At 35.6% G+C, this 13,483-nt stretch overlaps 1 protein-coding gene across 1 annotated transcript in view; it reads left to right on the top strand.

Moving 5' to 3' along the window:
- Positions 1-13,061, top strand: part of CCDC171 (coiled-coil domain containing 171) — a 160,889-nt gene extending 147,828 nt beyond the window's left edge. Inside the window, exon 25 of the mRNA XM_085042372.1 lies at positions 10,584-13,061. Within this exon, the coding sequence (XP_084898498.1) occupies positions 10,584-10,801 (218 nt within the window). The 3' untranslated portion in view covers positions 10,802-13,061. The remainder of the gene's footprint in view (positions 1-10,583) is intronic.
- The last annotated feature ends 422 nt before the right edge of the window (positions 13,062-13,483 follow it).

Here is a 13,483-nt window from a genome sequence, read left to right as displayed (position 1 = left end):
CAGAGACTGAACTCTGTGAAAGAGTTTGACCTGTTGAATAAACTAATCATGGAAAAAATTTTTAAAATGTGAAATGAGCACTCCATAGGGTAAAGAGCTTCACTGTCAGCTGAAAGGATATTATTATAATAATAATCTTGATTATTCAAATAACATTTCTTTTCTTCAGTTTATTTAATAATTCAGTTAAAGAAAGGGAATTAGAAAGAATTTCTTCTTAAACTGTAATTTCACTTCCCTATTTTACAAGAATTTGGGGGTTTTGTTAACTTGCTTCAGAAATGCCACCATTTGGAAAGGAAGAAGCCACATTTTGTCAAGTAATCAGTTCACCCTTTTTTCTTCTTTGTGGTGGAAGGGAGGTTACCTTAAAAATGAACAGTGAGTGATAAAATTTACTAAAAATATGGTCAAGAATAATGTGGTTAATCACCAGCAGAGTTTCCTGATACATATGATGATATAAGGAAAGCAGTGAAATTTTGAAGGTAGAATGATTCCCTTTAGTCCTCTTCAGATGATGTAACTCCCTCAATTCCTAAAGGAATTCCTCTTTTTAGAGAGGCACCTACAGAAATTTTAAAGCCACAATGATTTATGACACCACACTTCTGGATCTGTGTCTCAACTGAAATTGACCCATAAACTCATAGCTCATTAGTAAGTGTTGCCATGAAGCTGGCATTGCAATATTGACTCTCTTAAATTTGTGTATTCACCGATACTTTGAAAGCCTTTTGTCCTATCTACGTGAGGCAGGTGATTTGACACGTGTAGCCTCTGAAGGCCTGAACCACAATAACGAAATAATGCCCTAATTTTTCAGCTTTTGTTGAATACTGGGGGCCTTCTTTGATCATAGAAGGATCATCTTATATGGTGGTTTTATACTTTTAGTCCGGGGCCTGTTAGTCTTTAAAAGCCTGTGTGTCTTCAAGTTTGCTTTCACAGGGTCTATTAAATCCATTCCATTCTTATGAGAGTCTGAGCATTAAATATTGTAACTTAACCGAGGCTTTGCAAAGCTTCCTGACACTTCAAGTCATCCAGTTTAATTTTAATTGGTATGTCAAAACAACCTATCCCATTAAGTATTTTGAGTTTAATTTAATTACTTACTGAAGTTTACTACACTTAAAATGTGAGATTTTTTAGAAGACTGTAATCTAAATGGGAACTCTGAGTAAAAGAATTTAAGTTATAATAATTCTGTAATGGACAAGGCACACCAAATTACTGAAACACCCCTGTTCTGGGTTTTTTTGGTGTTGTCTTTTTGTTTGTTTGTTTGTGATTTTTGTTTGTTTGTTTTTAAACCTAGATTTTTAAAGTTGTATTGCACCTTTTTTGTTTTGCAAACCAAAAAGCTAAAAATACCTCTCCAAAGTCTTCTTCTGTGCTCTTCATGACTCTTCTGATAAAAGTTTTACATACCTGATGAAAGTTTGGAGTGTTGTATGTGTTGGTGGTTTCTGGTTTTGGGCCGTTTTTTTATTTGTTTGTAGTGTTATACGTGGTGGTGGTGTATTTTTTTGTTTGAGTTTTTTGTTGTTGTTGTTTTTAACTTTGTGCTTTCAGAAGACGCATTTGGCTTAAATATATATGAAAGGATGAAATTTCATTAGCTTTTTTTTAATGTTTATTCACCTAAAATATGATAGGTATGCAGGAAATATTAGTTCCGTTTGCTTAGTCGACTCACTTGAACTGCATATTCAACCTCACAGAAAGACGTGATCTCGTACCTGAGCTAAGACCAATTCTTGGAGGCTGTGCTCAAGAGTCTAGTAAGTATAAAAAGTTCTGCTGAAGTAATTATTAGATTTTTAAATTTAATTTCAGTCTGAGATATAATTGTATATATATATTTGGCCAAAACCAATAGAGACAGTAAACCTAGCTCACCCACACTCAAATTGTTTATAACTGATAAGCTTGATTCCTCGCCCAGTTAATGTAATTTGGATCTTGGATTTACAGAAGACCTACATACTAGCCATCAACTGCAACAGAGCCTAAAATATTTTTTCTAGACTATTCAGATATCAACTGATACTTTATAAGCAATACTGCTGGAAAGCCAACTGTTTTCCCTGACCGTTACTGTTATAAAACTACCCTTTAGAACTCTGTTGAAGATGTGCTGCTTCAGATGTTGCATGTAATCTGTGGGAGAAGGAATAATTCCCTCCTGAAGTTACTTCAACTAAGTTTTACTGGGGATCAATGAACATTAAAGTGCTTGACTTGAATAAGCAAACAAAACTTAGAAAACTATACTAAACCTACAGGGAGCCAAGTGTAACTCTTCCTGGTGAATCTTTCTGTAATCCAATTTGTGGGGGAATTGGATGGAGCCCTTATCAGGATTTTGCCTAGAAGGTAGCAGCCTATACATCTGCAGTGGGCTATCCAGTAAATCTACATGCATTGGCCAGTGCTAAAAGAATAGAACACTTTGTTCTCCTAATACCTGATGATTTTAAGAGTAAACCTTCATTTTGAGAAAATTAAATTGGCAGTAATATTAGTTCACCTCTAAACATATGGTATAAGTCAGTCATTCTTTAAAAGATCAGTCAGGATCTTTTAAAGAGACTGCTCAGTTTAGTACAGTTATTTAGATTAACTGAGATTCAGATTAGCCTGTTGGCCAGTGCAATTGCAGATGTTCTGACTCAAAATGCAAATGTTTGTATTTTGGATAACAGATTCCAATCAGTCTATTTTTCAAATAGGAACAGATAGGTTGCATAAACCATGTCTGTATCTGGTTTATTCTCCTAGTTCCATTGTCTCTGGGCAGTGAACTTAATCTACTCTTCGGTGGCAGATAATAAATGCTGTCAGTTCTTGTCATCAGCATTTCCCATGTCACTTCAGGTTTACGGACAACACCAGATTATAATCTCAATACCTAGTGAATCAAAATAGCTATTTGTTCACTTACAAGATATTCTGTAATATTTTTCACTACTAGGCCATATATGTCTCTGACACTTCATTTTGATTCTGAGTAGTGCCATTTTCCTACATGGAATCTGAGTGAGGTGTTCACTATATTTTTTTTCATTGCTACAAAACTATCCACTTCTGCATCAGCAGCCTCTTCCAGAGGTGTGTGATTTCCAATTCCTTATGATTTGCTGCTTTTCACCACCTTTCATAAAGATAAGTTGGTTGTATGTTCTTGCCGTAAATTCCTGTCAAGAGAAGAGTCTGCTTTACACCTTAATCAATGTATTTCCTTTTTTTTGTTTTCCTTGCTTCATGCTTAGGACTTCTCTTGAGCTTCTACTTTCTGCAATCTTGATGTCTGCTTCTCTTTGTGAAAATAAGATTTCTTGTGTGCAAAAACTGCCCTTTGAAAGACTTTGAAAAAGAACTGCAAGGGGACTTTTCCCTGTAGATATGCTGGGAAAGAAAACAGGTTGCATAACCTATCTGAGTTTGCGCTAGCAAACCAGAATCTTAAAGAACTATGTAGATACTCTTTTGAGTCCTGTCTTGCTGGAATTGTGGTATTTGAAACCTGTAAGGCCACTAGAACATATTTACTGTAGTGGCTTTTTTAATTTCACTGTGCAGACACCAGTGCTTAATCCAGACTCTTCCACCCTCTTCGGCAGAGCTCTTGAGCATCATCAGTACTTACTACATACATATTGACTTTTTAAGGGACTTTTCTGACCTACTCCATATATTTATATACAAATATACTTGAGAGAACTATTGAGTAAATTGAAGTACTTTTGAGGCATCTGTCTTGCAAACAGTGAGTTGCATGTTTGTTCTTGTTTTTCAATAAGCTATCAAGCGAATCCTAAAATGTTGATTTCCATTTTTTTAATAGTTCATTTCTTTTATTAGCTACATAGATCCATATTTCCAAAAATTTTCCTTAAAAAATTCCTAAAAAATACTGTGTAGTTGGCAGAAATGCATAGCAAAAATTAATCTTCTGAATACCTAAATATTTTTAATACAAGAGAGCTGAATCATAGACACTTTGTTTGCAGACCTTCCTCCTTTGTTAGGTGCTACTATTTTAAATAATTATTATTTCCCCTCCTTCTCCCTCTCAATCAAATTGCTGCTACAGTACACTTTTGTTAAGTAAAAAGTTATTAAAATATTTTACTGAATCAGTGTAATTTCTTTTTTTTTGCCAAAATTTCTATGATTATTAGCTCTAGGATAATCTTTGGTAAGAGATGTATAAATGCATCGCTGGCAAAGGTCTGCTGTCCTTGTCCCATTTAGTAGCAGAACACATAAATTGTAGTTGCACCGGTTCGTCGCGAACAGACAGAAAGGAAGGTAGCATTTTGCTGTGCGTGAGCAGTTAGAGGGCAAGCAGACACCATGCACCTTGACCACCTATTATGAAGCTCTTTGCTGCAATGTCAAGTGAAAGCGAGTTAATTGGGTGAAGCTGTAGAGCATGTTAGGGGCATGGTAAAGGGTTGCTGTCTGACAGCTGAATGTCAGCAGAAGCTAGTGAAGTGTGGCTGAGAGACAGAGACCTGTCACAAAGTTCATGTGGACTGTAGCACAGTTAGGGAGATGAAACGTGGTTCTGTCTCACTTTCTCCCTCATTGCATTCAAGCACCTTAAGATTTCACACTGTATGTGTCAACCCTTGTTCTCTAAGCTGTTTTCTCCTAACACTTCTGCATTCAAATGATTGGACAGAAGATGCTAATGTTTGGCAAAATGAATGTAAATATACTTTTTTTCTGCTAGAGCGGCAGTATACATGCAACTCAGATGAAACTTTGAAGGCTTACGTCAGACAGTCACACTGGGTAGGAATTTGGATGATGGCTGAATACATTTTTCAGAAAAATAAGAAGTTTGACACTGTAACTAGTGGAATATGGACTGTTTTCCCAGAAGAACAGGCTAAGTCGGGGGAACTACTTTGCGAGCTGTTGGTGCTTTAGCATGGTGTCGTGAGTCTTTTAGTCTCTGACTGTAGTTCCTTTCTCCCCTTCTTGCTAGAAAGAAAAAACTGAGAGGGAACCATGAGAGAGTGACATACTGATCTAAGGCAATGAGAATCCATGGGAAAAGTCACATATTAGGAAAGCCTTCCTTGGAGGCAATAGAGGCATCAGTTAAAGGCAGTGATGATCTCATACCCTGCTGTGAAACAGAGTGGTGTCATAATAGTAAGTGTAGTGTACCTTCCAATGTTTGCTGCGTGCACCACTAAGTAAAGCAATAGTCATTTGGGTTGGCTACCCAGATTCAAAATAAATAAATAAAAGTTGCTCCCACTCTTGAAAAGGTAGAAAGACAGTGGTAGGTATCATGGGCAAAAAGTACTAAAGAATTTGGAAACTTGGATTGAAATCAAAACAGGCTGCTCATTTCACCATGGGAAAAAGAGCATGTCATTGTTTGTCTAGCATTTTGGTGTTATTAGTGCAGTGCAGAGAATTTGACCTAAAAATGGGAAACTTCCCATGTATTCCAATGAAGCATCTGGAACAAAGACTTGCAGTATAGGCTGTGTGTGGATTTTGGCCAAAATTTTTATAAAACATCAAAATTAGAAATGCAGAACCAAGTTATTTGTCTTTAAGCCAAAAAAACATTGAAGATAAAGTGTTCATCTGGTATGATAATGCATCCAATCCTGTGTATTCTTCAAACATACCAGGTTTAAGTATGTTTGAATGAAACAGGATTTTCTTTTAGAAAAACAAATACAATATATAATGAAATCTTTCTCTTAATTGCTTTTAATTGAGCCTCTAGAGTGTGATTTCACTGAACAAATTAAATGCAAGAGCATTAGGAAAGTAAGAAAAAATTGTAATTTCCAGATATTACAGACTCATCTTTGTTTAAAAACTCCTGAAAGTGGAAGAGGGAATTCTTGATAATGAAAAAAGCCATTAGTATTGTTGGCTAGCAACACCCAAAGTGTGTTGTGTGTCTACCTTTCTGACTTAATATGTAATGAGTTGGCAGCCCATTGAATTATTCTCTGATAACAAATTGTTTGCAGAATCCAGGCAGGAGTGCTGACAACTAAAATTTATGCCGAATGTTACCGTTTTCTTACATTGTGTCAGAGCACCAATTTAGTCCTACTGCCTCAGCATACAGAATTGCAGGATCACTGACATGGAAGCAAACTTTCCAATTGCAGCCAGCATACATGCCCACTTTGAAAAGGTTTGTAACTAGGACTGTATTGCACTGACATCCACAAGTAATACTTTCCATTTTAAATACCAGTTTGTAGCATTTTATTTTATTATTTCACTGAGAGTAAGAAAATGCTTTGGAGTTACTTGTAACAGAAAACAAAGCAACAAAAAAGAACAGCATACTGGAAATCTGTCTCCAAAAAGGCAACTCTGTTTTCGAAATAGCAGTCTGCATAGGAGGTTTTGAATGATCTGACAATATGCATCTTTCTCTATAGGGAAATAGGGTTTCCACGTAAGTGCTGCAAAATGGTTATTGAAGACAGTGGCTCTTCCTTTAACACTTACTGGAATTGCTATTGCTGCAGTGAAATGATACAATCTGCATAGGTGGGAGAAGCTGAAAAGAATATTGTTGGCCATTCGATTTGCTGTCTACTGGTATAACTGTGTATTTGTATGTTCTAGAGTTGGGCTGAGAGGAGTAGGTATCAGAAATCACTTGTGGAGAAATACATTGACTGTTTCGCACTTTCCCCTCACCATTCTCTGCATCTGTGCTTAACTTACAATTCTTCCTACTCAGGAGAACTAGGAAATGCTACAGCCTTTCCAGAGATTTTAGGGGTTGCTAGAATTCTGAACAAACTACAGTGTGCTCCTCTCTCTGCACTTTTTTTTACTGTTAGGCATCCTCACACACCTAAATGTCCTGTATTCTGATGAAATCCAGATCATATTTTGGCCTTGTCATTCAACAATTGTGTTTCCTTTACACTGAGATATAACACTGCACTTGTTACTGCTCCTACATCATCACACAGGGAGGGAAACATCGTAACTTGTATTCAATATTATTCTTTATGTGCTTTTGTCTATTATTTGGTCTGTTCTGATTCTAAGCAGTTTTATGGCTTTTTTTTCCTCAGTTGAAGCCAGTTATTATTGTATGCATAACCCAGACGCCTTAATGCACAAAAAACTTATCACTTTATTATTCTGATATTTAATAGTATATTTTTTAATAAGACAGCATGTTACATGTCAGAAGAAAGCAGAAGAGAAGTTTGGGCTACTGTGTTTTGAAACTGGGTATTTGAAAGCAGTTTAAAGTGAAAAAAATTAGTGGTGGGAAATTTGAGAAGTGGAAGTTACTGTAATAACATATATAGTTGAGGGAAGTTGAAAAGCTGTAGTATGGTATAATGGTGACAATCATGCAGTAATATTATCTTTGTGTAGATTTCGAAGACTGAAACTGTTCTGACTGATTTGCAGCTTCAGCTGTAGATTTTGCTCCTACAATTGAAGATAAACAGCATACTTTTAACAGTTTATTTCCTTATGTAATTGTCTGTTTGTACCACTGTCATAAGACATGCATAGTCTTTTCATTTCAAGTTTCCAACTGTGCATATGTTCCACAAATATGGATATACAAAAGCAAAATGGGTGTCTTTGATCACAACATGATGCTTACGGGTAAGTTGATGTTGCAATAAAAACATATATAAGGATATAATAAATGATGGTATGAAAATATTTACTCACAATATCATAATAATAAAGCAGCCCCTATAAATGAGTTTTGACTGTGGTAAAAGAACTCATATATCATGAGACAACCTTTAATCTAGATCCTGAATTTGACTGTAGGTTAGTCACAGAGAAACTGTAGAGAACTGTTTTAGAAATCTTTTCCATGTCTAATAAAAATTTTGCTTGAATTACTTAGGTTTAGAAAGCAATTATTCCATAATATAGACTAACTTTTCATATTTTGGTCTTTGAGAAAACATGTTTTATAAAGTTGGGCTACCAAATGTTGAAAAATGTGCATGGGACATGACCAATTACTGTATTGTATAAATATTTTGAAAGCATATTTTTGCTACACATATGTGTCCTAAATATCTATTTACCTGGTGAAGTGTAACGTTTCAGATGGAACCATATACAGCTTACAGGGTAAATAAAAGTGCTCTGCTAAAGATTTACCTGAATAGACACCTTATTTAAGATACATAATTCCTCCTTTAAAAATTACCTAAATGCATATTTATATGATGGATTATCATCACAGCTCTGGCATAGTCATTTGAGTTTGTCAATTTAATACATGTTTTAGAAAGGTGTCTAAATACAATAAAGTTGAAAAAGGTCTGTTGGGGGAAATTATAACTGCCTTTAAAATTCCTCTGTGAATGTATGTGTTCAGACAATGAATGCTATAACAGTTCTGAGTATTTTTTTCTTCTAACCTATAGAATAGTATTTTTTTATTCATCATGAGGGTATATAAAGATACTGGATCAGTATGATCCAGTTACAAGTAACAGCCAATTTTTTTTTTTTGCATCAGTCATATTGCTATTAAATCTGATTTCCCTTCTGTTCAATGACTGGCACTCTGTTCTTTGTAAGAAGTACAGCACAGGCTCTAGATAACTAAACCAGAGCTTTTTTTTCCCCGACAGTGCAGCTTTTACTGTAACATAGTCTATTGACTTGCTGCCAATCATTAAGTTTCATACATTTTTTTGCAACTCTCAAAGGAAATCTGATTTCTTATCTGTTTACTGGGATCTTGTTGCCATTTCTTAAAAAAAAAACCCTTTCTACAGCTTGAAAAAGAGTAATATGCGAGTGTAATCATAGCATGAGATTTTTCACTCGTGGTATGCTAATTAAGTGAGGTGTTGAAAGCAGTACAAACCAATATGTTTAAATTTGTCCTAAATATTTGTTATCCAGAGTAAAACCCATTTGTAGCTTGCAGCTTATTGATTTGATTTTTTTCACATGTGGAAATTTTTTTAGAACAACACAAGTTGTTTGCATATTTCAATACTGTCGTAATGTTTTTTAATGAGTGATTCTTATTTTAGAGAGAATTTTGTTTGTGTGGTCAGCTGATTAAAGTGTATGAAGAACAGACTGTTAATTGGTGAGGTTGCCTTCACTGAAATCGCATTTCAGGTCTGCTGTGCATTGGCTTTTTAGTGGTTTTTATTCGGTAGAGAGTTGATCCCGGAAGGACTGAAAAACTACATTGTTACCAACCTTACTTACTAGTCCTGCTGGTTATCTTGTCCTCATCAGCTCTATAATTTAGAAAATCTCAGGGTACTACCTAATTTTAACTATGTACTGGAAACAGTAATTAAATTTGCTACTGTATGGGATCTTGATGTCTAACATAGTTGTTTACAGTGGCTGCAATATAGCTTGTGGTGAATCAGGAAATCAAAAGAGTCCATATCAAAGGGAACTGTTGAAGTAGGTGTTAGAGGCAACAATTGATTTTTCTCCAGCAATACTAACAGAGGGAAGGGGAGTCTTTCATGACTGTATCTATATATGTGTGATTGAGACTGGATTTGTTGAAATATGAATATACACACACCCTTCAGCCTCTCTCCAGATATCTATGAATATGTGTAATGGAATATGTGTATGTCTGTATTAAGGGGTTTATGCCTTAAGGTATGTATGTTTATATATGCATGTATACTCTTCCTTAAATGCTGGAGAGTGTTCCAAACCTCAAAGATACTGTAACAGTCATTCAGTGGGTTAATTTTTTTTTATTCCATGATTATGCTTTGCATGTGATGCTTTCACATATTTTAAGACCTGATGAAATATTTGTTATTTTCACATCTTATGGTGCATTGGTAAAGGGCAAAAGAGCAATATGGCATTGAGTTTTCTTAAATTTGTTTCGGGGAATACAGAATGTCTTTCTTTACCATTTTTTAAAGAATTTTTAGTACTGATACACTGATACTATCCGCAGTCTTTCAGAGTAGGATGCCTGATGTTTTGATGCTGGAAGTTCTTTAGCATTGAATTTTAACTGATCTAACCTTTATACCTGCTTGACTGAATGTTGAGACTCATTGAAGTATGAATCATGTTCCCATCAGCATGCATTCAGTGTATATCTTCTGGCCACTTTTTAACAGGCTAACATTTGAAGAGTATTAAGTGTTTGATTTCAATTGATGATAAAATATATTTAAAAGTAAACTAATACCTTCCGTGGTTAGCATGGCATATGTTTCCTTATAACAGTGACAGGGTGACTGTAGAAAAAGTTTGTTTATTTGATTTAAAAAAATCTGGAAATTATAATGAAGGGGGTAAAAGTTCTCTGTAAGTATTGGTAGCACTTAAAATAAAATAGTTTATTGTTTTCTAACATTTACTCATGCAGAATACCTGAGAAAATGTCCTTTGTTTCTTTTAATTAAATATGACTATTGGTGCTCAGGTACCGTGTATTTTAAGTAAATGTTTAAAACAAGAATCAAACACTTGCAAATACTTCATATACATAACTTTGTGAAAGGTATTTAACAGTAAATGTAGATTCTCTTTTGATTTGTTTTTTCATTCTTTATTTATCATTCCAGGAAACAAGGGGGAGTTCAAACATCATCATGGCTCCAAGCTAGAAATTCAGCCTGACCAGAGTTCTGTCCCAGACTTTTTGGCATTGCAAGCTGAACCTGACACATCCTACAGGGTTATGCAAAACAGAGACAGTTCTCTGTCTTCAATCTGTGTCTTCAGCCTGGATGTCACATCCAATCCCAGAAGAACAATGGAAAATGGATTTTCATATTCTTAGTAATCTTTCAGAAGGAAAAATTATATTAATGTAAAATGACGCAATTAAAGTGTAATTTTGTTGGTATTTTTGAATTGTAGTCCAGCGTTTGTATTTTTTGACATTAATTTTACTTTTTTTATGAAAATGTGCATTTGTATGTTCACATTTCTGCACTTGTCATTTTTGTATACTGAAGCCGTTATTTCTTTAAACTTTTATTTGTTGCAGTTGTTCATTTTTTGTGTAGTATATTTTTAAATGTTAAAGAATGACACATTTTGGGTAATTTTCCTCAGTCTTAAAAAAAAAAAATCAATAAGCCATTTTAGTCTCTATCTATCAAAGTTGTTTCATACTTGTCTATTTTAAAGCAGGACTGCAATACTTTAATAGGATTGAGAGAGCTATTTGAAATGTATGCCAATGATTCCTGTCATTTCATGGCAGCCCTGCCATGGTTCACTGAGCCCCCTCTTTTCTCTTGTCAGCTCAACTGAAGACAAGCATTTAGTTGCAAACTTTAAGCAGGTTGTGCAAAACAGAAATGATGTGACTGCTTCTCTTCCTGCACAATAATGTCACTGCTGGTCAATGTGAGAAGGTCAGGTTGCTCCTTGTAAAGCTACATGATACCACTTGCCTATTTGAACAAGTTAAGTTAACCACTGAATCTGGTCCCTGCAGGCGCTGAAAACTCACCCTTTTATCAAGTCTGCATTTCATAAGAAAGAAGAACAATTGTGGAGGGAGGATTTCTGATGATATGTTTATATACTTTATAAGGACAGTTCCCAAACCAGTGTTGCAGGTAATGTATTTAGTTTAAACTGAAAGACTAAAAAGTAATGGCTGTTTTGACCTTCAAATAGACTCCTTTTTTGTTGTTGTTGGTAGGACCCAAGAGTGACGCCCATCTTTGATGCTGACAGAATTTAAAGCAAGGCCATTGCCCTGCATTTTCTGCCTTGTAGCACACAAAAGTAAAATTGTATGTCAGGCCGAGATGTCGGGGAGCTGACAAGATGCCCCAGTGACATTTCAGCTGGAAAGAGCAAGTGTCTTGCAACCAAGTGGTCAAATATCAAATAATAGGTCAAGCAGGAAGGAGCTGAGTTCTAACCACAAAGAGGTTTCTGGTAACTTACTTGACAAGCTTTTGGGTGCTTTGTGGCTTGACAAAGTGATGTTCTGTTGGGTATCGCTAGACAGACTGTTCTTTATCGCCTTCAGAAGATCAGACATTGACATTGATTAAACTCTTTAACCCTTAAAGGTTAAATCCTAGCAGTTTCATCATTGTGAATGAAGAACAAAAGAAATTTAGTAATATACCATTTGTTTTCATATTAATCACAGAACTCCCTAGTGCTATTAACTTTTGATGTGCTGTGTAGTTTTTGACAAAGAGATTGAATGCAAAATCTATACAGTAGATTGCTTCTCAGTATGGGCCAGTGATACATTAGAAAAATAATATTATGCATTATGGAATTTCTAATTTTTTCTAATACGTCAAATGTAGGATTTGATTTTAAAGCTTCATGACTACTGCTGAAGTTCCATTTTGGATGGAAAAAATATTTGCAGAAATGATATACCACTTAAAATGAGCAAATTTTCCAACTATCCTTGTCTTCAGGTGCCCTAGAATCATAGAATATTGTGAGTAGGAAAAGACCCACAATGATCATCAAGTCAAAATCCTAGCCTGGCAGGGGACAGTCACACGAGTCACACGACATACCTTGTCTAAATGCTTCTTGAGCTCTGTCAGGCTGGTGCTGTGACCACTGCCCTGGGGAGCCTGTTCCAGTGCCCAGCCACCCTCTGGGTGGAAATCTTTTCCCTGGTATCCAACCTAAACCTTCCCTGACACAACTTCAAGCCATTCCCTCAGGTCCTGTCACTGGTCACCACAGAGAAGAGAATCAGTGTCTGCCCCTCTGCTTCCACTTTTGAGGAAGTGTTAGACTACAACAAGGTCTCCCTTCAGTCTTCTCCAGGCTGAATAAACCAAGTCACTCCTAATATGAGTTTACATTTTCAACATAGCACCTTTATTCTAAGGTAGCTTCAAATTTTCATGTATTCTCTGTTGTGTAGTCCATTGCTAACAGCCATGATGTGCATATATGTGTGTATATTAATACAGAGCCATGAAATGCCAAATAATACATCCTGCAGAAGTCTTACCTGTAAGAGTCAGCTGACAGAGGAAGAACATTCCTTTTATTTATGTATTTAGTCTTCAATACCAAATAAAGAAGTTTTCATTTTCCTCCAAGTGTCTTGACTCCTCTCTTTCCTGACAATGACTGTTCTTAGAGGCACCAGAAGTACTGTATTCTGCTCTTCTGAATTTAATGTCCAAGATCTGTTATATTAGTATGAAGAATGAAAGAATGTATCTCACTTATCATTTTCCTCTCTACTATGTATAAACACATTTATGCACTTTACTTTTTAAAGTATATTCTCATGGTACTCTATTTTGAGAAAGAAAGAGCCTATTTTTTGCTATGTGGCCTCAAATTGCTGAAGATTTGCAGCGTACTTCTCCTTTTCCCATCATTGCAAGTGTATATGTTGTGCATGTAGAGACAGTAAGAGGATTTCTTTCTGAAATCCATTTCTTACTGAGAATATGACTATCTCCTACAGTTACTCCAGTTACAGGAGATCCAGGCATGGATTTTTGTC

This window comes from Lichenostomus cassidix, chromosome Z (genome assembly GCF_008360975.1).
Source record: "Lichenostomus cassidix isolate B80296 chromosome Z, HeHo_3.0, whole genome shotgun sequence".
NCBI classification, from domain to species: domain Eukaryota; kingdom Metazoa; phylum Chordata; class Aves; order Passeriformes; family Meliphagidae; genus Lichenostomus; species Lichenostomus cassidix.
The sequence above is the reverse complement of the archived record's forward strand: the minus strand, read 5'-3'. Positions and strand labels throughout refer to the sequence as shown.